Source organism: Monodelphis domestica, chromosome 1, assembly GCF_027887165.1.
Source record: "Monodelphis domestica isolate mMonDom1 chromosome 1, mMonDom1.pri, whole genome shotgun sequence".
NCBI lineage: Eukaryota > Metazoa > Chordata > Mammalia > Didelphimorphia > Didelphidae > Monodelphis > Monodelphis domestica.
In genome coordinates, this window is record NC_077227.1 from 637,200,832 (window position 1) to 637,225,316 (window position 24,485).

At 41.4% G+C, this 24,485-nt stretch overlaps 1 protein-coding gene across 1 annotated transcript; it reads right to left on the reverse strand.

Annotated features, from left to right (window-relative positions):
• Positions 1–5,700: 5,700 nt before the first annotated feature.
• LGALSL (galectin like) lies at positions 5,701–24,485 on the reverse strand. The gene is made up of 5 exons (XM_001374799.4): positions 16,086–24,485; positions 15,092–15,163; positions 14,855–14,943; positions 13,647–13,824; positions 5,701–11,335 (listed from the first exon to the last, which is right to left on the reverse strand). The coding sequence occupies exons 1-5, from the start codon at positions 16,119–16,121 to the stop codon at positions 11,192–11,194; spliced, it is 519 nt and encodes a 172-aa protein (XP_001374836.1). The 5' UTR covers positions 16,122–24,485; the 3' UTR covers positions 5,701–11,191.

Genomic DNA, 24,485 nt, shown 5'->3' on the forward strand with positions numbered 1-24,485 from the left:
GTGATGTGGATTCTCAGTGAAGTCTACCATCTCAATCTCCCTCTCAAAAATGCTTTATCACAAAATGAAAACAAATCAGAAAGTTTCCATTATGATGGCTTTTCTCAAAAGTAATTTATGGTTTTATTTTTTTAAGTTAAAGAGAAATCTAAAGCAACAAAGTGAATAATAGTTGGCATTTACAAAATGCTTTAAATGGTCCCATTTAATCCATACAACAACCCTATGAGGCAATTTGAATATTATTCTCATTTTACTGATGAAGAAACAGAAGCTTATTTGGAAGACGGAGGGTATTAGGCAAGATGAGTTTTAAAGTCCCTTCCAACTCTGACAATTTATGAATCGATGAAAATTGAAATGACTTGCCCAAAGGTCACCCAGCTTGTAAAGCCAGGAATTAAACCTGGAATTTCTGTTCTCCAGGGAGACAGATTATCTCTAAGAATGCCTAGCATTAACCTAGCTTTAGTTCTGCTTAATGAATCAAGCCTTCCAATGCAATTCTGTACTCCTAGAATTTTTGTCTTGTTTCTGAACCCTCTTAGTTAGAAGGATAAGTAACTTGGTCAGAGAGATTTACAGTGGGTAGTAGAACTCTGTCCCTTTTGATCTCCTTTCCCCTCTAAAATAGCCATTCTCAGATAGACAAACTAGTAAATTTGTGCTGGACAATTTTGTGCCAGATGGGCAGTTTTTCTTCTACATACCTTTGCTAGATTCTATCATCTACTATCACATCTCATTCTTGGCACTACTATCCCTGTACCTTGGCATTAACCTTCCCCCCTCCTTGTCACTGCCCCACAGAATCCCTCCCTTCCTCCAATATGGGACTCAAGCACTACCTCCTTGAACCTTTCCTGACTCCCCCTTCCCAGCTGCTAGTGCCCTTCCTTCCTAACTTCTTTGTATTTTAACTCCCTTATATTGATTCTGCAAATATGTATATGTATATTTGTTGTCTCCTCTGATAGAATGGAAGTTTTATGAGAGTGAAGATTGTTTTACTTCTTATTGTTGCTTCCTCAGTCTGTAGTTCAGTGTCTGGTTTTTAGTAGGTGCTTAATAAGAGTTTAGTGAAGGCATGAAAAAGTGTTCTAAATCTCTCATAATTAGAGAAATGCAAATCAAAGTAGTTCTGAGGTACCACCTCACCCCTAGCAGATTGGCCAGCATGACAGCAAAGGAAAGTAATGAATGCTGGAGGAGATGTGGCAAAATTGGGACACTAATGCATTACTGGTAGAGTTGTGAATTGATCCAACAATTCCGGAAGGCAATTTGGAACTATGCCCAAAGGGCAATAAAAGACTGTCTGCCCTTTGATCCAGTCATAGCACTGCTGGGTTTGTACCCCAAAGAGAAAATAAGGAAAAAGACTTGTACAAGAATATTCATAGCTGCACTCTTTGTGGTGGCCAAAAAAATTGGAAAATGAGGGGATGCCCTTCAATTGGAGAATGGGTGAACACATTGTGGTATATGTTGGTGACAGAATGCTATTGTGCTCAAAGGAATAATGAACTGGAGGAATTCCATGTGAATTGGGACAACCTCCAGAAAGTGATGAGGAATGAGAGGAGCAGAACCAGGAGAACATTATACACAGAGACTGATACACTGTGGTACAATCGAATGTAATGGACTTCTCTACTAGTAGCAGTGCAATGATCCAGGACAGTCCAGAGGAACTTATGAGAAAGAACACTATCTAGTCAGAGGAAGAACTGTGGGAGTAGAAACACAGAAGAAAAACAATTGCTTGATCACATGACTGGGGATGTAGATTCTAAACGATCACTCTACTGCAAATAATAATGACATGGAAATGGGTCTTGATCAATGATACATGTAAAAAATTAAAATTAAAATAAAAAATAGAGTTTAGTGATGGGTTGATGTTCAAAACTAAATTTATCCTTTTCCTTTTTAAACCTGGCTCTCTCCTAAAATTCCCTTTTTCTATTCATGGCACCACCATCTTCTCAGTCATGCAGGTTGATAGATCTCAGGATCATTTTTTAAAATCCATACCTTCCATCTTAGAATTGATACTGTGTTGGTTCCAAGGCAGAAGAGAGTCAAGGGCTAGGCAATGGTGGTTAAGTGACTTGCCCAGGGTCATACAATTAGGGAGTGTCTGAGGTCAAATTTTAACCCAGGACCTCCTATCTCAAGAACTGACTCTCAAACCACTGGCCCACCTAGCTGCTCACTGATTATCTTTGATATTTTCCTCTTCCTCATTCTCCACATCCAAATCAGTTGCAAAGTCTTATTATTTCTGCCTCTAGATACTCTCTAACAGCTAGATTAGTGAGGTAGATAAGTGATGGACTTGGAGTTAGGATGGACTGGGTTCAGGTCCTCCTTTTGGATATTTCTTAGCTATGTGACTCTGGACAAATCCCTCAGTTTGCTCATCTGTAAACTAGAGATAAGATAGCATTTACCTCACAAAGTTGTTGTGGATACTTATGTGGAAAGTGCTTTGCTAACCTTAAAGTGCTATTATTATTTGTCCCTTTTCTCAGTTCATTGCTACCACCCTAGGTCTGGTCCTAATTACTTCCTGCCTGGACCGTCATCTTTCATCTGCTCTCCTTGTTTCTCTTCTCTTCCCTTTATATAATCACAAAAGCGATTGTCCTAATATACAGGGTTATCTTTGATACTCCCTTCCTTGCTCAAAAAATTTTCAAGAATAAAATACAAAGTCTTTAGTCTAACATTCAAGGTCGCACACATTTTAGCTCCAATCCACCTTTTTAGTCTTGGACGACTTCCAGAATCATATAATGTTTTCTTTGGAAGACCACCCAGTGGTCAACCAGTCCAAATGGTTCCTGAAAAGCCCTCCCTCTGCCACGTACCTGAGAAGCGACCCTCTATCCCTTGTTGGACAATCTCCAGTGAGTGAACTCACCATCTCCTCTAATATCAGTCTGAATTATTCAGGAATTTTTTCTTATATCCAAGCAATGTAAATCCCCTTCACTGATTCTATAATTTAATCAAAGAGGGATTGAGGTCCTGGATTCAAATTTTGGTTCTTTTACTTACTGTCATCTTGGGATCTTGTACAAGTCACAATCCGTACAATAGGGAGGCTGGACTTTAATGGGTCTAAGACCTTTTCTGGCTTGAAATCCGTGGTCATGGGTACTGGTAGCTTTCTCAGGTAATCTTACTGTTGTCTACCTCCCTTCTTCTGTGTAGACCATCTCTCTGTGCAAACTCCCTCATTTCCCTTGTCATAATCCTTCCCTTCTACACTCCTGATCCTCTTTCTTTTCCCTCCCAGATGAAAGTGTTCCCTCCCTCATCAAATCTTCCTAGAGAATCTCTCTGCCCCATCTCACTGAACTTTATTATTATTGTAGTAGTAGTAGTAGTAGTAGTAGTGGTGGTGGTGGTGGTGGTGGTGGTGGTAGCTGTAACAGCAGCTAGTATTTATATAGTGCTTGAAAACTGCTTTACAAATATTATCTCCTTTGGTCCTCAGAAATAACTTTGTGATATATTATTAGTATTCCCATTTTGCAGATGAGGAAACTAAGGCAGATAGAGGTTACATGATTTTCCCACATTAGTCACTTAACAGCAACTATCTGAAGTCCGATTTGAACTCTGTCCTTGACTTCCATTAAGTCTTCTTCTTCCATCTGTCCACCATGCTACCTACCTGCCTTAATGTAATTAATAAAACTAAATAAATTTAATATAAAGGGCAGAATGTACTCTCCCTCCCCACCACACCAGTGGATTACAAACTTTTGAGGACAGGGATTGCCATTTTTTCATTTTTGAATTCCCAGCATCTAATAGTGTTTTATATGCAGTAGAAATACACATTTCAATAATATTTAATTAAATTGAATTATATGATTTATTGGATGTGTTATAGGAAGGCTCATATTATAATTTTTAAAACTGTATATGCCTTACCTTTCCAACTATAATAAAAACTCCTTTAGTATAGATATTTTTTTAGTTTTTTTTTTTATTCCACCAAGTCTTACCACACATTTTGGTGTCTAGGAGTTACTCAATATAATTTTTTTGTTTGTTTGAGGCTGAGAAACCCACATTTACTACCAGTTGAGACTGACTGTCTATGGCCACATTCTGCAAATATGGGATGGGCACTCCAGGGGACACAGAAATGTCTAGAAGGTGAAGTCTTAGATTTGTCATCTCATAGAGGTATTGAACCCCATCCAGGGTGCCGTAGCACACAGGTCTTACAGAGAAGCAGATTCCTGGAGGGAAGCAGGATGAACCAAGATGGCGCCCCAGAGGGGTGGCCTGTGAGTCTGGCTTTGGAGTTTGGGTTTTGTCAGGAGTGGAGGCTCAGGCTGGGGAAGCTGAGGTGGATGGATCCTGAGCTCAGAAGTGAACCAATCAAGCATCACTAGTGAGCTGGGGGTGAGCAGGGGCCACTAGGCTGCTCAGCCAGGGGTGATGGACCCACGTCAAAAACAAAGCAAGCCAAGGTTCTCACGTTCATAAGAGGTGGGACTGGCCTGGGACTGGCCACTTTTTCTAGCCCAGGGGAGGTAGGGAAACTTAGCTTCAAAATAAACAAGTAAACAAATAAATGTTTGGTTGGAATTCAACAAACTAAGAGGGGAAAGAAGACATTCCAGTGATGGATAGCCACGTGGGCAAAGGTGTGGAGGCAGGAGGGCTTGAATTGGTGAGAAGGGCTGAGAGGGAAAGAGCTTTTTTTTGGAGAGTTGACTACATAAAAACTATCTTGATGACATGAATGATTCCTAACTATGCAACAATGATATTTTTACCTTTCAGTCCATCAGGGGGATGACTAGTCATCAATAACCAACCCCAGAAGTTGATTTTTAAAAATAAATTTGAACCCAAGACCTGGTTCTCTATCCACTGAGTCACCTAGCTGCCCCCAGATGATGTCAGTGATAAGGGGATGCCAAGTCACACCTCTAATCAAATTACAGGCTTCTTTTGCTTTGGGGAAGGAGGGTGGGAGGGTTATAGATTGGAATCCTAGCTGAGCTGGGGCCATGGAGAGGTTAAATGAGTTGCCCAGGGTCACCAAGTCAGTAACTGAGAGAGGGGAGGACTTAAAGCCGAATCTTCCTGACTCTGAGGCTGGTGCTCCATCCACTAGGCTTCACTGCTCCTCAGGACCTCAATGGTCAGGATGTTAGATGGCTCGGAGAGAAGCATGGAATGACTAACTAGGAGACATGATTCTACTCTTAGGCTTGCCATTGTTTCTGGATCCTGGAGCCCATTCCTATTGACCGAAACATGAAAGAAATTTGGGATTATTTCGAAGCAAAAGGCAACAAATTATAGCACTTCATATATATTTCAGTCTTTTTTTTTTTAATTAAAAGGTCTTTCCCCAAGTGGTACAACACAGAAAAATAGGCTTATGGGTTAGAATTCCCATTATTTTCAAGTCATCTAATACATGCCCTTAGTTTATTTAAAAAATAACAATAAAAAATAATCCCCTGTGCTGAATCTGAATTTTAATAATATTGCTTTGGGAGAAGGCCATGCCTTCTCATCAAAAGATTAAAACATACTGATTATATTCTCTTAAAAATTTCTGAAAGGCATCTAAATACACCGCTAATACTAGCAATGCTTCAAACATTTTGGGTTGCAAACCTAAAAGTAGGGTACAATAATTTAAAATATTCAGACTCAAGGAAGCACACTTTTAATAGTTTTCATAACAAAAATCATACAGGATAAGTACAGAAATTAGTTTCACATTTATTTTAGGCCTGGATTATCATCTTTAATAAACATGATCTTATATTCATCTAACACCCTGTCATCTCATGTCAAAAACAGGTATCACAGGATCCTATGACCTCTTTTTTCTGGGTGGGAAGGCAGACCAAAGCAGAGGTCGGATGAGCTGCCCCTATGGCGACTGGCATGGGATTGGCGGAACAGACTTCCCCATTCCTGATTCCTACTCTACCACCCTCATGAGCCAACTATTTCTTTTTGTCTCCTAGGCATAGAATGGGTTAACTCTGCTGTATTTTAACATCACAGAATAGTGTATTGTACACTAAAGGGTATTGTCCAATGGACCCTACAGCGTAAAGATGCAGGGATTGTTAATTGGAGAACACTTGTCATCATTATTACTTATGGGTGACATGCAGTTCAAAATATCCTGCACCATCCAAGAAGCCAAAGGCTTGTAGCTCAAAAGAGTCTTATTTGGGAATAACATACACTATGTCCAACAACAATGATCTCTCCTTTCCCTGGTTGTTTGTTAACATAATCCCATATTTTTCTAAGAGATCGTAGGGTGTATCAAAGCAAGGGAGAGCGTCTGTGGATTTTCGCCCCTTCTCTTTGGGTTGGGCATCATGGATACACCCATTTTAATTAATTGAAAAGAATTTCTTTTGAATGAGAGTTCTCTACCTTTTTTTTTTTTTAAGGAGATCTTTTTAGGAGTAAAACATTGAGAAATTAAAATACTTAGGAATGCATCTCACTTGAGGCAACTGTATTTTTACACATAGGATGCAAAGGAGCACATGTTAACTCAGCTATACTTTTCTTATGGAAGCTGTGTTTTACATTTAGGTCTAATATGCCATGCGTTCATTTCCTCTGGCATTTTAAACCCTCTTCAGCAAATGTCCCAAACCTCAATATATAAGCATGTCCCCTCTGGAAATCCATCATGTAGCTAGAAACACAACCTAGTTCTATTTTTTTCAAGAGTAATTATAATGATTGCCAACTATGTAAAGGACACTCCCTTTCTCACCCCCACCCTCAACTACTTCCCCCCCCCCCCTAAATTGTGTGGCTCACTGCCCTCACCTTTTGGTATAAGAAAAATCTAAATTTCCTTCCAAAAACATCCTGAGCCTCATGAATTGTATTAAACTCTTATTCGTAAAGCAACGATTTTTTCTTTGGTACTATATTTTAAAGGGGCAGATAGGAAGACAGTAACAATTGTGACAATGTCCCTGATGGACAGTGAAACATCATGTTTGTAGACATGCAAAAATCAGTCATGGGAGTATCATGGTCCCCATGCTACTTTACAATTCAATTCTATGACCATATTTAGGGGAGGAAGAGAAGTGAAGTGAATATGGTCAGGTTTTAGTGGTGTATTGACTAGAGGAAATTTACTAATTGGAGAGAAAAAATTTGTGTTTGACACCCAGCATCTTTTCTCTCAGGATTCTCTCCCAGATTAAGAATCTGAATTGCATTTAAAACTGGCACTGACTCATTCAGAAAGTTATCAAGCAGGATTAGTAAACTAGCTCCTATGACTCTGGACCTCTTCAAAAGAAATTAGAGGTCTGAGATAAGTCTGGCCCAGGACACTTCATGTGCCTTAATTTATTACATACTACTTATATATATATATGTTCACTATATTATTATATACATAGTAATCATAAGTACCTACTAAGTGCAACACACAGTTGGTGCTTAATAACTATTGACTTGATTGAAATTTGTCAAGGTCCTATTTACCACAAGTTATTTGACCAGACACTAAGCAACGAAAAGCCAAAATTTATTATCTATATTTGACCCTCCATGGATTTCTTTCTTGATTTCCAAACAATTTAAGGAACTCAAGAAATACAGTCTTAACAGGTAGGCAGATACAGCTAGGAACATATTCATTCACTCAAATATTTTTCTAACACCTACAATGTGCTACAAAATATTTCTTTTATATCTTTCCCCAGATTCCCCTTTTCATTCTTTACCTCAATGTACCTAGTCAGTGATAGCCATTTCCATGAGTAATGGAGATCTTTATTTAAAAGGAAAAAAAAGGAAAAAAACCCAACCCCCAACTCCCTTTAAAGTGCTTTCCACCCTTAAAACCCTAGCCTTTGACCAGCTCATTAAATAGATAAATCACTATCAATTGGCTAGGAAATCAGGTTTCAGAAAGAAGAGTATGGAATATTGTTCGCTATACTCAGTACTCAATTTAAGGTAAATTAGAAAATGGGAAAACCACTTTGTACAAAATGCTCTTTTATTTTAGTGCAAATAATTTTTAGCAGTGACATAAAAGAACACATTTAGCAACATTTTACACCACGCAGAAAATAAGAAAGTGTTTCTTTGAAAATCTCTTATAGGAATACTATCTCTACATGAATGCGTAAGAATGTCAAGGCTCTTTTCTGTCAAGGCAACATTTCTCCTTCCCTCTTTTTTGGGGGGCGGGGTTAATAAAATGAAAATTATTACATCATTTTTATGAGGGAGCCTTATAAGGAGTTGTACATGAAGGCTGGCTTCATAGGAAACACGTCCCAAACAAAATTCATTAAGTTCCTTGGATGACCCAAAAAGTCAATTCCATTTTTGCACTCGATTTTGTGGGAAGGAAACAAGATTGTCTAAAGCAGAGTTTTTAATTTAGGAGCTTGTAAACTTGTTTTAAAAATACTTAGACAACTGTATTTCAATATCATTGGTCTCCTTTTAATCCTCTGTATTTTATATTATGCCAAAAAAAACATTATTCTGAGAAGAGGTCCGTAGGCTTCTCTAGACTGCAAAAGAGGTCCAGGACACTAAGGTTAAAAGATTTCTGATAAAGCTTACTTTATCTTTCAAGAGTCTAATTTTGGTATCTGGATGATTTTAATAAATTTTGGGAAATGAGGGCTCTGGAATTCAATGACTGCCTATATAACATTTTCTTATGAAATTTTAAACTGTACCGTCTCATCTTCATTTCCCACCTTAGACCTCATGGGATAATGAGAGGTGAAAATTATTTCCAAGTCGTAACTAACAATTAAAGCTGCAGTTTTATTTACCTTACAATTTAGTAGCACGTGAATCAAGCTCTTTCACAGCTAAAATGCATTCCTGAAAGGCTTATTATGGGTTCCCAAAGTCCTCTCTGAGTTGAGATCAAAGGGTTAACAAGGTACCTTTCCTGCTAAGCTGTGTAAAGACCCGTTAATTGGTTCAGTGATAAGTAGGCAGAATTGCGTTGAGTCCAGGAGTTTACACTCAAGTGCCCTCTATTTTCTGCCGAATTATGTCGCTGGTGGGCTACCTTCTAAAGGTGATTATTTAATGATGAGCAGAGCCCAGTGGTGCTATAAATAGGTGGCAAGCATTTTCTGCTACAAACTCCCTTCAGAATAAGGTGGGTTGTCAGTGCCAAACTAGTACAAAAACTCTTCACAGCAGAGTGGCTCAGAGAGGACATATCTTCTCAGACAACACACTGGGACTGTGGCACTTTCTGAAATGGGGAAGAATCCTCAAAACTTGGGATTTTGGTTCCCTTTCCTTTTTTTTTTTTAAGATTATACTTTGGTACTGAAACACTGTCTATGTTCACTTGACATGTGGAAACAACTTGGTTATTTCCATTTATCTGCATGTTGTGTAAAATAACTAAAAAGCAAACAAGAAGGTAACAAGACTTGATATTCTACTAATGAAATCCAAACTATATATAAATACACCCCATCCCCAACCCCCGTTGCTCATAGGACCAGAGGTTTTGAAGCTGGAAGGGACCGTGGAGATCATCTTTTTGGCCCAACACCTTTAGTCATGGCCACACAGAGAGCAGAGGTGGGAGTCAAGTCCTCGGTCTCTCTTCCCAAGCCATCCTCTGCTCCCCCCTTCCCTGCCCAAGACCCTTATTAATTCTAATACATGTCACCAGCACAGGCAAGGAGCCTGAAGTTCAGAGCCACAGTACTTCTACCTTTCCCTGGAGAAACCTCACAGTTTATCAGCTCAGCCAGGATTCAGGATCTCATTTCTCTTGCACCTACAACTGTCCACACTCAAAAGTTTGACAATATGAGAGTTAATCCTCTGAAATAAAAGCCTTGATCCTAGTCCCCCCCCACCCCACCCCACTATCAATAGAGACAGAAAATAATCTATTCTGTCCATTTGGAACAGTGAGCCAAAGCAGAGGAGGCACCCCCTAGGGATATTGCTAAGAGTGACACATGAAAAGAGACCTGTGTTCTGAACTCTGAAATTCAGCAGCTGTTGTTGGTATAGCATAAACATTATTATCTTATTTCAAAATCCAGCAAGTTTTCTTGATAGTCTTACTTCGCTATGTTACATCACAAACATCCTCTTCAAAATATGCCAAAAGTCCCCGTAAAGTACATTTTTTTAAAATTGTCTTTGCAATTGTTTCATAAGTATTTTCAATTAATCAAACAATTTTACAATGAGCCATAATATAAATTCTAAGAAAATGTGGGAATTTACCCTTAGGGAAGCCCTATTATATATTGTGTGGACTCACAGAAAGGAGCAAAATCAGTAAATGTAGTTACATGTAATGACCAATAGCAAATAATTTTACTTAAATCATTGCAAAGCTCCCTCCCCCCTCACAAAGCATTCAAAACAACAACTCCAAAGGAGCTTAATTTTAGGGGTGTAAAGGACACCACCAGAACTTAATCATTCCAACAGAATTGTATATGTGTTTCAAGAATGATAATATTTACTTTATCCCATGGACCTAAGTCATTTGTACATTCAAAACTTTGACTTGATGTTCTCTGTACCCAATAACATTGCTTATTTTTTCTAATACATACACTGAGTATAAATAAATAAACTACAAGAAAGCTTTAAAAACTGTATTAATATTATACTGTGCAAAAAACTTTTAACAACCTACATTCTATGTAAATACCCTGACTAAATTATTATTGGTTGTGCTACATGAATCTACATCAGTGCAGAAACAATAGTTGCACAAATGAAAATTTTTCTGTGTACCATGTTTAAAATTATTATAATTTTTTTAGCACTTTTTGTTTGCAGACCTACTTCTGCAAAAGAAAGATGAATACACTGCTGCCAATTAAGCCCCAAACCCATTCTAGTTTGATAGGAACAAAACCCAGTAAATGTATTACTTTGCTCCAGGAACAACGGCTCAGTGTCTGTTACCCAAAAGTTTTCTTCGTGAGGGTAAACCACGGTTCAAGTCCTCATTTTGGATTTAAACTGCACACAGAGACTGGGAAGCTCGTCTTTTTGTTTGTTTTTGTTTGTTTTGTTTTTGTTAAGTCTCTATATCCTGCTAGGATTGACCTTCCAGACAAGCGAGGGTGGCATCTGCTCCTATTTCGGAATAGGGGTGATGGTCTGGGCACCAAGATCAGCCAAGTTTAGTGATCTGGAGGTCTCCATTGATCTTTATTGTGTCAATTGCAGACAGTGTTTCAATTCGATGGTAAAAATCAAAAAGCTGGTGTCCATCCACAAATACTCTAAATCGTGGGTGTTCACAAAGAATTTCCACCTGGGGAAAGCAAAATGGCGAAATGAGTACATCGTTTCAATGAATTTTACCTACAGCATGATTTTGTAATGTCTATGAACTCAAGGCGATGTTCACGCTTCGTAAGCACATTTTACAGAATTACAATCGTTTCTGCCTTCAAATTCTTCTCATTTCCGGACACCCAGGAAATGATGATGCCCCAGTAGGAGCATGATATGTTACTGTGATGCCACCACTGTCTTCCCCACCAAATGTCTGCCACCAATTTCATTAGGAGCTTCCTCCTGAAGAGAAATGATTCTATTTGGTCAGAAGGTGACATGTCAGTTCCTGCTGTTCCAACTTATATTAGTAATAGTTGGCATCCATATAGCAGGTCAGGGTTTGCAAAGCACCTTACACATATTATCATCAGGGCCTCGCCAAACAAACATCCTGCTTCCAAGCTGCAAACATTAAGTCTTCCTCCTCTTTCTTAACTATTCCTTAAGTAATCTGCTACAGCATGTAATTAATGGTCCCCTGGTATGTGTTTATTAAGACAATAGGTATTCACCATGTAAGGAGAGACTCCACACATGACATTAGTCACAGCTAATTAAGATTATTATTGAGGTGATGTTAACATAGAAGGTGGCCCCAATCCCAGTTCAATTTATTGTTGAGATATTTTAAAATGTTGTTGAGAAGCCTTAGTGACTCCTATCCAGAGGCTACATTCTAGGATCCCTCCTCCTGGCCACAAACCCACAGAAGGCAAGTTTAAATTAAATGAAGGGGCTAAAATTCCTAATTCTGCAACTGATGCAAGTTTACAATTCTGGGCGAGTCTCTCACTTTCTTTATCTGTAATAGTAACTACTATCATTTCTATGGTTTCAAGTTTGCAAAACTCTTAACTCACATCATCTCACTTGAGGCTCATAACACAATCCTGTGAAGTGGGCATTACAGGTGTCTATTATCTTCATTTTATAGATGAGGAAACTGAGGCCAATCCAGGCTAACTGATTTGCATCTGGTTACATTGCCAAGTGTAAAAACTGGGATTTGAATCCAGGCTTTCTTCATTTCAAGTATACTGTCCACTATACTGTCTTGCCTCTATTTTTAAGATGGGAAGAGGTACTTCCTTGTAAATCTCATGCATGGCATTTTCTAGATAAGGAACGAGGAGTAGTAGATTAAGGGCAACATTTTACTCAGAAAAAGATAACAACAACAACAATAATAATAACCAGCATTTATATATAGCATTTTAAGGTTTGCAAAACATGTGGCAAAGATTATCTCTCTTCATCCTCATGACAACTTGGGAAGAAGCTATTCTATATTATTCCCGTTTTACTGGAATGAGGAATGAGGAAACTGAGATAGGGAGCAGGTTAAGAGACTTGCCCAGGATCACACAATCAATGCTGAAGCCCGGGTTGAGGTTTGAACTCAAGATTTCCCGACTCTAGGTTTCAGGATCGATTCACTGTGTCAGCTCGATGCTCACACAAGTTGGCTGTCCCCAAGAAGTCCATGAGAATAATTAAAGTACATGTGAGATGGAGCCTTCAACTGCAGCTGTCAGTTGTGAGGCATAGGTTAACAAGAGGCCACACAAAACTTTTTATCACTCGCTTTCCGTATTTTAAACCACAATACTGGGAGGAGGAAGGGCTGTATGACCCAGTCACTCTCTTGTCCAGTCCCAAGGGACTATAAGAGAGGCAGGAGCTTCAGAATAGGGAAATAGTCATCACAATTCTTAAAAGAAAAGTGGCAACACAAAAAAAATTTGTTTAAAAAATTATTTGAGGACTGAAATATTTAATCCTTGAGGAATAATTCAAGAAATCATTGAATGTGGCTATTGCAGTCTGAGAGGGAGAGCAGGGGAGAGAAATAGAGACAGAGACAGAGAGAGATAAGAGAGGGAGAGAGACAGAGAGACAGACAAGAGAGAGAGAGAGAGAGAAAGAGAGAGAGAGAGAATGTGTGTGTGTGTGTGCGCGCGTCCACTTAAGCAAAAGTATCTCTTCCTAGTATTCTCTACATTCATTTCTGTGGTTCATAGGGCCCATCGAATTTATTCCACAAACTGCATTAGTGGCTATCATTGCAAGCATTAGCCCATGAATTAATGTATAACACTTATCCCTCCTTTTAAAAGTTTAAATATTTAAATATTTTAAGTTTTAAATATTTATAACTCTTAGATGACCTATTTCCTGAATGTGCAGGAAACTTCAGCAGCTTAGATATTTCTTCTTGGCCAACCACCTAGTTACATACACCACACCCCCATGCCATTTCATTGTATATTGTCCTTTGGACTCACCCTAAAAGGCTGATCTGGGATGAAAGGAAAATAAGGAATTGCTGATTGTTCTTCACCTCTTTCTCCAGATATACAAGAATTTCTGATCAGTTGCTTATCTGTAAATACAGCTTTCAGTTCAATGGCCACGTCGGCAGGAGGGTCTTCAGAGTCCCCGCATGTCAAACTGATCTTGAAACTGAGAAGACCAACACAACCAACCTCATTTAATATGGGATCGGATAATGCAACATCCTTTTTAGGTTAAGTTTTCTAAGTCAGCTGGCAGCAGAACTGGGGAAAAGAAAACTTTACTGGAGGGAAGGGGGATTAAAAATAGGATTTTGGATAATATACAGATTTTCAATTACCCATATGGCCGTTATTCCCGTAAAGAGAGTGTCTCCCTCTCTCCCCATCCCTCAAAGGAACTCTTTCATATGCTGACTCCTTACTCTAACAGGGTTAAAATTTACAGGGTTAAAGTTCTCAGTAACCAGACATAGCTTGAGAGCTAGAAGGAAGGATCAATAACTTTCCCTGTTTTAGCTTTCACTGAATTTTGTTGGTGGTGGGTTCTTTAAGTCATGTCTAGGCTTCATATAACACATAAAAGAATCATGAAGAGATCCTAACCCCCTCTATGGGTCAAAGGGAAAATGTGTGTCTATATTTATAATTCCTGATAAAAATAGCTGTCTGCAGAAATGATGGATGGGATTCACACAAATTCTTTTCATGGGAACATGGTACTTTCTTGGCATTTCCTTGGCCAGGAAATGTATCCAGAAGCAAGAGAAGCACCATATCACACAAGTTGGAAGGGAGAGGAGAGCTTTATTGCTTTATTGCTCTGCTAGGCACTCCACCAATATTTCCTGATAAAGGCAGGAATTCTAATGATTTTATTTCCTTCTTCTCTCCTCCCTCCCTCCCCCCCTTTAGCATAAAATTAAAACTAAATATTGGTTCTAAGGCAGAAAAGGAGTAAAGGCCAGACAACTGGGGTTAATGGACTTACTCAGGGTCACACTGCTAGAAAGTATCTGAGGCCAAATTTGAAAGCGGGATCTTGTCTTCAGGACTGGATCTCTTCCCACTGAGTCATCTAACTGGCCCCCATCACCTTTATTTCTGAACATACCTCCTCCCCCATTTTCCTAGCAAAATTTCAAAAGGGGGGAGCAGTAAAACTAAGAGATCTGATTATGAGAGTAATTAAGCCTTACCTCTCAGGGTTGAGGTCTACAATCCCCATCACTAAGATCTTCTTGCCTGGCCTCATTCCACCTTTAATATGCCCACAGAATGGTACTATCTGGAAAAAGCAAAAGATTACAGGAGGTTGATGGCCCATTAGGGGAAGATCCCACTCCTCACGGCTGGAGGGCATGGTCCATGCAGAAATATGGGAAGAAGGAAGCAGGTTTAAAAACAAAAAGGGAGCCCAAAAGGAAATTATTTACCAGTCTTGGAAAGTACACTTCCGCTTGGACAGGAGATCCCAAGGAGTTGTTTAAATGCCCATCTTCTAGTTTCTAAAAATAGAAGCAGAGATTCGCTTTCAGAAGCATTTGGAGGGAGGTGAAGGGAGAATCAGGGCACTGGGATCTGGGCTGGGCATACCCTCTGCCGCTAGACTTGGGGATTTTAGCTCTTCTCTCTCTCTCTCCTGCGTTTAAAAAGGATGCCCTTGAAGCAGGCTCTGAATGTTGCCTGGTCCCACGGATCCAGGCTCATGGCCAAGGTCCCACAGACACAACCGACATTCAAGGTCCCGAGCCTGGATCCAGCTCCAATTCAGGGTTTCACGGATCCGGCTCCAATTCTCTCCGACTTGACACGGGGAAACCTTCACCTGAGGAGGTGCCGGAGAGGCCCTGGTCTAACCGCAAACCCTGCCCTGACTGGGGACGTGGCTGGCCTCAACCTGGAGCAAAAACTCTCAACTTCTCTCAGGCTGCCCCGTCGCCAGACCCATATAAAACGGGGGAAGCCTCTGGAGTCTGAGCGAAACCCACCCTGCACGTGCGCGCACACTCTCCCTAACGCCCATCGGCTCTCAACCAGCACCTGGCCGGTGGGAGGGGAAGCGGGATGGCGGTGGCGGGGAGAAGGCAACGATCTCCCCCACTCTAGTCTCCGCCTTATCATTCATTACCAGACCAGATCTGGCCCGGGTACCCCCTCCTAACAACGGCCCCCAAAACCCCCTCGATCCCTTGATACTGGCTGCGCTACTGGGGGCGGTCTGCAGGCAGCTTGGGCTCCGACTAACAGGTATTCGGGATCCAGGGACTTCCCCCAAAAGAGGCAAGGGAGGGAGGGGTTGCAAATTAAACACAGTCCCCCTTCCATTTCCAGCCAGTGGCGGCTCGGGCCCCACGGCTAGCGCCCGGGGCTGCGCTGGGGGTAGGGGGGCCGCGTCTCCTTCCCTCCCGAGCGTCCTGCCACACTTACCTCCAGCGCCTCTCTCTCGGCCACCGATCCCGCCATCTTGTAGCGCAGCCGCCGGAGCCGGGTGGGGGGGCCCGGATGGGGGGAGGGGACGGCAGGGTGGGGGTAGGGGGAAATACCCGGGTTCCGCGGCCTGGGGGAGGGGAGGAGACCCAGGTTCGGAGCCCCGCTCCCGCGCGCACCGCTGGGGCTCCTGCGGGCGCAGCGGTGGCGGGCGCGCGCGCGCGCACTCAAACGCAGACACGCGCAACTCACCAGTGCATACAGACTCACACTTGGCGCTGACCTGGCAAGACAGGAACGGGGAGCGGAGAGAAGGATAGAAGCGAGGGAAATGGAGGGGAGAGAGAGCTAGGATGGGGGGCGGTGCTGGCAGAAGTGCGGGGCTGCGGCTCTTTTTTTTTTTTTTGGCAGTGCCCGGGAGCTGCTGCTGCTGCTGCTGCTGCTGCTGTTGCTATTGCAGCTATTGCGGGAGGAAAGGAGGTGCAAAAGAAAGCCGCCGCACTGGGCGGGCTGCAGGAGGCATATAAAGGCCCAGCCCCGGGCCCTCTGCATTACCCAGGCAAAGGAACCGGGAACAGGGCGGGGACCCTGGCTGGGGCTGTCGCGGCTTGTTCTGCTTGCCCTGCCCCGAGGCTATTGGATGGTGGAGGACTGGCAGGAAGCGTGGATGGCCCGGAGGGCGTGCGTGTCCGTGTGTGGATGGCTGGGGAGTGGGTCTCCTTTCCTGCTCCCAAACGAGTATGCGTGTGTGTGACAGAGAGAGAAACAGAAAATAGGTGTCCATTGGAAGAGGGAATGGGGGGAGGAGAGGACCCGGAAAGAAAGACCTGGAAGGTTTGAACGATATCAGCCTGGCTGGTCACCCGAGGTGGAGACCTGTGGCCCACTGGAATCCGCTGTGTCCTCTTTTCTATGGGACACTCCTACTCCTACCCCCGAGAACGGGGCATGTATACGTGGGTGGGATGGGGTGGGAAGCTTGCCAGAGAAAGCGTGCCTCGGATCCCTATTTTGCCTTAGCCCCCCCCCACTATAGAGCATATGCCTTTGTGTAGATATGGGCAAAGGAAAAGCTCCACTTGTCTTTCCTTTAGAGTGTGAGCCCTCTGAGGGCAGCACAGCGGGTTTTTTTTTGTACCTTTATATCCCATTTGCTTGACACATTGACTGGCACATAATAAATGCTAATGGACCAGCTGACTGAGGAGACTAAAAGTGTGACGTTGGAAGGAAATTTAAAGGCCATTTAGTCTAATTCCCTCATTTAAATAGAAGAGGAAACTGACCCTAGAGAGGTGAGGTCACATAAGTAAATGGCAAAAGTGGGATTCAAGCCCAGGTCCCATAATAATGATAATATTATTATTACGATTATTAATAATATACTTATAATGAATAATAATAACCGAGCCCTCCCTCTTCGCCAGGCTCTCCATTCACGCTTAGACTGACTTAATATTAAAAGGCTCTAAACTTGCCTAATTGGAGGAGGGGAGCGTAGCAGCCATCTTTTGGAAGGAAGGTTTCAGGTTAGGAAAGAGGGCTCGCTGAACCCCTCACTCCCGTTCTTCCCCCGCCCTGGCCCCCCAGGTCAGACGTGAAACAAGGGCAAATTTAGTCAAGAGATTTTCGGACAGGGCTTTGCTACCAAATCGGACCTTCCTCTGGGAATTGGGTGGCGCCAGGATAGGTGCTATAATTCGCAGGAGTGACATCCTTAAGGGTTAATGTACAAAGCCGAAGCAGTCACGGTATCTACCTGTCGGAGGACTAATGTTCTAACCGCATTTTCTCTGTCACCTGCCGGGTTAAGGAACCTGCTGGGAGCCGTCTTTGGCAAGAGGTGTAGCCACCCAGAAGGGGGTGTTTTTTTTTTAACACACCAAATTCCTTTACTGTTTTTATACATTAGGCAGATGATGTAATTCCCAGATAAAGCCGTATCTCCATGCTCTAAATGAGGTGACATCCTTAGCTTAAACATTCCAGCTTGTGAATCACCGGGGTGTTTGATACTAATAATCAAGGGAGCGTGTCTGACCCTATACAAACTGAAGGGAACTCTCGGAGCTTCCCAGCTTGCCTCTGCTTGCTTCCTGGGGGAAAGAGGGGTAGGGAGTGGCGCAGGAATGACCTGCACTTAAAGTCACTGAACCCTGCCTCAGTTTCCTCATCTGTAAAAGGAGCTGAAGAAAGAAATAGCACTCCGCTCAAGTATCTTTGTCAGAAAACCCAGCATGGGGGTGACACACTGAATGAGAAACAGCAGTGTTTATAAACGGCATTGGTAGGGACAGCAAGTGGCTCAGTGGATAGAAAGCCAGACCTAGAGATGGGAGGTCCTGGGTTCCAAGAGTGACCAGTGTGTGACCCTAGGCAAGTCATTTGACCCCAATTGCCTAGCCTTTTCCCTTCTGCCTTGGAACAGATACTCGTTTCTAAGAAGGTAAAGGTTCAGAAATAAATCAATAATATTGGTATTCTTGGCTCCATGACCTAAACTGGGATTTGAGGTTTAGGCAAGGTGGAGATGATGGTTCATGTACCAGCTGCTTACTTCTGGCGTCCCAGTCCTAGTTTAGTGACTCATTCATCAATATCTCAAGGATAAGTGATTTTGTTATTGGGAATATTTTCTCTCTTCACACTCCTTCTGCAACTTAAGTCGGAGTCCTTCCAGAGTTACCATGGCCCCAGAAATCATCCCCCTGGAGCCAGTTTGGTGACAAGCTTTTCTGAACTCACAGCATCAGATGATAGAGATCTGTACCTTGTTAGGATCTTGCTTGGAGTCCTTCCAGCTTGGCAGACAGAGAAGGCACTGGATTTGTAGTCAGAAGACCTGAATTCAAATCCTGAGCATGCCATTTACATGTGTGACTTTGGACAAGTCACTTGTCCAACCCTGTATGGGACTCAGTTTCCTCCTAGATGATCATTAAAGTCCTTTAGAATTCTAAATCCTATGATATTAAGTGGTTTATCATTTCAAAGAATTTTGGGAAGGTCTTTTTATAAAATAAATAATTGTTTTTGAAGTGAAGCATAATTTTCTGTTTTGTTAAGTCTGGAAGTTCAATATATCAATTTTGCCTACAATAAGATGCATGGCATGGTGATGAATCAGGTGTGCTTGGAGTATGTTAATATGTTAACCTACTATGTTAATATTTGAATCAATTCATTAATTAATGCAATATGTCTACTTTAGTGTTTTAACATAGTAGGACTAGTAGGAGAGGCAGTTTTGAATATGAGCCATAGGAAAAGGAACCTATGTGAAATATAGTTCTAATATAAGAGACAACTAAAACAATAAACCAATTCCCATTAATAGGGAGAAAAGTATAAGTTAGTTGGTGAATTTGTGTTTATGTTTGAAGTTCTGTAATGAAAATTAGGTTACAGGACTTTTTTATATTAGTATATTTAAACAAGCATTACAGTTTTGCCCTTTTAGATGTAAGCCTATGATATTTTGACACATAACTTATTGTTCACCAACATTAGTTAATGAGAATAATAAAGGAAGAAGTCTCTAATTCCAAACAAGTACATCACAATTCAATTTCTCCTTGAGGCTCGAATATAGTTTTGCATTTTAGCTTGCTTTCTAACTCACAAGGCATACTTTCACAGATAATAAAATATAGAATCCATGTTCTTTTATTCCGTTATGTAAGATAGTGGAAGTTTTTTATTTTAAAATGCCTTCCATCTTAAGAGTCAATGTATATTGGTTTCAAGGCAGAAAAGCACTAAGTACTAGACAGTGGGGGTTAAGTGACTTGTCCAGGTTCACACAGCTGGGAATTGTCTGAAGTTCAGATTGGACCCCAGGACCTCCCCTCTCTAGGACTAGCTTTCAATCCACTGAGCCACCTCGCTGCCCCCTGAGAGGGGAAGTTTTTCAGGTTCTTTTACATACTACTATATATGTTTAAAGTCATAAATTATTTCAAAAACACTGTCATGATCAATTATTAGACAACATATTCTTTAAAACATCTGAAATAATTGTGAATAAAACCCAATGAGACTTCAGTTTTGAACATTTCATTCTTTTTTGTCATATACAATACTAGTACAAAATTATTCAGAACAGAAACTGTGATTTTTAAGCAATCTTAGTTTTTTTAAAAGAGAAAATAGTATTTTAATTTCATTTTAAAATAACAATTCCTTGCTAACGAGATATGTGTGCCTATTGGACATTGTACAACTTCTCCAACTTGGAATCCTATTGGATATTACCACCCACCCTTCTCCCTCCTCTCCTGTGATTTCCAGCCGTACTTGTTTCTTTTTAATCACAGCAACTGTAACTCCCCGCGTATATACTAACAAGCATATTCTTAGGGAGAATTCACAGTTTAAAAAGACATGCTATGCTTGTGACCTTGGGGATTCCGTAGCTTTATCTTTTAATGTTTTAGTAAGGACGTCTAGTTCCGTTACCTTTTTCTCATGCTCCCTCTCTTCGCCTCCCCCATCGCACTGACTTATGAATGAACAAAAGTCCACACTGAAGGAGAAACACTGGGTTGTTATTTAAAGATGGAAAATCTTAATCAGACACTACTGGGAAGAGAGTTTTTCCAGTTTTTGGAGCAGTTTGCATGAAAGGAAGACATTTGGGGATTGTTTCTAACAGGCCTAAGGAGCAAACTCGGAGAGGCAAAAGGGCACTAATGTGCCTTCAACTGCTTGGAATTCCAGGTGGTATATATATATAAAGGAATGTGTGAGCAGGGCTACATAGTGCTCAGGAGTCCTAATTACACCTTCCATTTCTTACTTCATTATGTTTGACATTTCTATTCTCATTTTCTGGTTTATGGTCCTTTTATTGTCTGTTTTTATTTTATTGCTGTCAAGTAGTATGAAGTGTTAGTTTCATGGAAACTTCCTTGGGTTGCTGGGTGGAAACAGACCAAGATTCTGATTTAGCAATCATCTGGGAATCCTGACTAATGAGCAGGAAACACAGGAAGAAGATTGCCATATTTTAATTGCTAGAGAAAACAGACTTGAGTGACATAGATTATTAAAGTGCTTGAGATGGGAAATGGCAAAGAGCAAGAATTACCCTTGAACAAACTCCTTTTGATTTCCAGGGGCCTGTAACAGCTAAGATGAACCACAAAGGATTTGAATTTGGCACCCAGGTTTGACAGACAAAATGTGATGTCTGTCGAAAATGCCATAGTTGGTTAGGTAATTTCTTACTTATTTAAACACACACATATACATGGAACCCTCCTAGAATTTTGAAAGATATTATCTTTGATATTCTTCCAACTTTTGAACCAACTTCCATTTTAGTTCATAAATTTTTGGTATCTGCTTCTCTTGGCCAGCAATATACAAATGGATCAGAGGCTATCCATTTAAAAAAAAAAAAAGCACCACTCTTGTCAAACCTTCATTGTCAATGAAATGAATGTCTAAGACGCTAGTTCAAGTAGTTCTAGTAAAATTTTGCTTAGATTTGATTAAAGTACATGCTGACTTGAATTATTTATGATATGCTTGCCACTCTAGTTACACAGTGAAAAAAATATATAACCCTGGGTAAGTCAATTTTTTTTTTTTATTCAACAGACATTTATTGAATACTTAGTACATGTAAGAAAGCTGGCGGGGGGGGGGAGGGAAGGAGACACAGGCAGGGGGTTTAACCCTCATCTTTCTGGTCTTTATTTTTTAATTTTAAATTAATTTTTTTTTAAAATTTAAACCCTTACCTTCTGTCTTGGAATTAATACTGTGTATTGATTCCAAGGCAGAAGAGTGGTAAAGCCTAGGCAATGGGGGTCAAGTGACTTGCCCAGGATCACACAGCTAGGAAGTGTCTGAGGCCAGATTTGAACCTAGGACCTCCCATCTCTAGGCCAGGCTCTCAAACCACTGAGCCACTCAGCTGCCCCCTAAATTAATTTATTTTTAACACTCATTTTTTTTAAAATGCTGAGTTCCAAATTCTCTCCCTCCCTTTCCTCTTCCACCCACTGAGAAGGCAAGCAATATGATGTCAATTATCCATGTGAAATCATGCAAAGCATTTCCATATTAACCATGTTGCAAAAAAAAAAATTGAGAAACAGAGTGAAAAAGTATGTTTTAATCTGTTCTCAGATTTGATCAGTTATTTCCATCATGGGTCCTTGGGAATCATCTCTGATCATTGTATTGATTGCGGTAGCCAAGTTTTCCACAGCCGATCATTCTTACAATATTACTTTTACTGTCTACAATGTTATCCTAGTTTTGCTCACTTCACTTTGTATCAGTCTTGGATAAGTCGATTAACCTTTGTGAGTCTCGGTTTCTCTGTATGTAAAACGACGGGACTAAACTCCAGAATTCCTTCGAGCTCACACTAGACTGAGTTGGAAACACCATCCGCCCTTATCAAAACTCAGTTTCTTTCATGTTTTTCCATATAATGCCAGCTGTCTTTGGAGACTGTACTTGGGTGTGCACCTAAGCGAAAGACTGATTGTGACTAATGAAGATTGATACTCACCAGAATTTGTCCACCCAATTCTCCACCTGCCATCTTTTAATTGGGCAGGAGCTTGCATGATTGTCACTTGGCTATGGGTTTCTTGGCTTACGTTTTGTTTAAGATCCAGGGCCTATTTTACGAAATAAACGGGAAAGTCCCTTCACTAGGCACCTACTCTTCTCTCAGCATTGTATAGACTGACCTGGGTCATGAAGGCTCTGTATGCCGTTTATTGGAACACAAGGTTTGGCAAGTCCTCCCAAGCTAGGAAAAGGCGCTTATGGATCCCCTGAAGACCAGACTGCGCTCATCGCCTGGCTGATGGGAGTCTGAGCATGTCTTGGAAAACAGTGATTCTCACAGACTACCCCTATTCCCCCTGGTGTAGCCACAGAGCCATAAACCCGGTCCAGAGAAGAGCGGCGGGGAAGAAGAATCAGAGTTTCCGATCCTCTCGTTTCTGTCCTGCTTCCTGGGAGAGGGAAGAATACTAGGAAAGAAATGAATGTGCCTGTCTTTGGGCAGAGGAGAAGGGTGGAAGAGTGAGGGAAGGTCAAAGTACTAAACTTACTTTCTTTCAAGTTTTCTCTGCCTCAAAACTGGACACAAGCAGAAGCTCAGGTTTGTTTGTTTGTTTGTTTGTTTTTTAAACCCCTACCTTCCGTCTTGGAGTCAGTACTGTGTATTGGCTCCAAGGCAGAAGGGTGGTAAGGGCTAGGCAATGGGGGTCAAGTGACTTGCCCAGGGTCACACAGCTAGGAAGTGGCTGAGCTCAGATTTGAACCTAAGACCTCCTGTCTCTAGGCCTGGCTCTCAATCCACTGAGCTACCCAGCTGCCCCTCTCCCCCCAGAAGCTCAGGTTTTAAAGAGAAAGTTGATAAAGTTTTATGAAATGTTTACTGTGCCAGATGGGGCAGTAGATAAGAGTACCGATCCTGAAGGCAGAAAGATTCTTCTTCCTGAGTTCAAATCTGGCCTCAGACACCAGCTGTGTGACTCTGGGTAAGCCTCAGTTTCCTCATCTGTACAATGAGTCAGAGAAGGAAATGGCAAACTGCTTAGGAAAACCCCCAATGGGGTCATGAGTCAGATGTGACTGAAATGACTGAACCACTGTCGCCACTTGTGCCGGGCACTACGTTAAGTACTTAGAATGTAAAGGCAAGCAACAACTGTCCTTGCCTTCCAGGAGCTCACTTTCTAATAGGGGAGATGACATGCAGACATCTAGGCATGGGCAAGATCTATACAGTGTAAATGAAGGTGATTTTTTTAAAATGAGCTTTTTAATTTGAATGCCATAGTTACATTTTGAGAGGATCACCTTACAGAATATCCTTAAATTAAATTCCTCACTCTGGCTAGTCAGTCAGAACAGTGGAAATCTGCCAATAACCTCATCGTGTCCCCGTGTGTACAGATAGACGCTGTCTATCTGTACATGCGTGTGTATTTATGCACACGTGTGTACAATACATCCATATACATGTACACACAGTTATAGCTGTTTTGTGACACATCAATAAAGGCACCAGGCTGGGAACTGGAACCAAGTCTGGAAGGAAGCTAGGAGACAGAGGAGAGGGGGAGGGAGAACATTCTTTAAATAGATATATTCAGGAAAAAGGAGATGCAGAGGAACAGCAAGGAGGCCTGGACAGCTTCCTCAAGTCATACCGGATCTCTCCGCCTCAGCACCAGGCACAAAAGGGTGCTGGCACACAAATACCATGTGGGTTGTCGGCGGAATCATTCCAACTTCCCCAGCCCAGAGGTTTCCCTTCTTTATTCCGATCCCATTGGACTTCTCTTCCACCCACCCAATAGACTCGCCTCTAATTTCTTCCATAACCTTTAATTCACTCAGTTTGATGAAAAAAAAGAAAAA

Bases quoted from the DNA above. Each gene is read 5' to 3' on its own strand.
- LGALSL (XM_001374799.4), bottom strand. From the start codon at position 16,121: ATGGCGGGATCGGTGGCCGAGAGAGAGGCGCTGGAG. The intron at 14,944-15,091 runs GTAAATAATTTC...TGCTTTTTCCAG, and splicing joins AAGTGTACTTTCCAAGACTG to ATAGTACCATTCTGTGGGCA. The intron at 11,336-13,646 runs GTGAGTCCAAAG...TGCTTTCCCCAG, and splicing joins TCCCAGATCAGCCTTTTAGG to GTGGAAATTCTTTGTGAACA.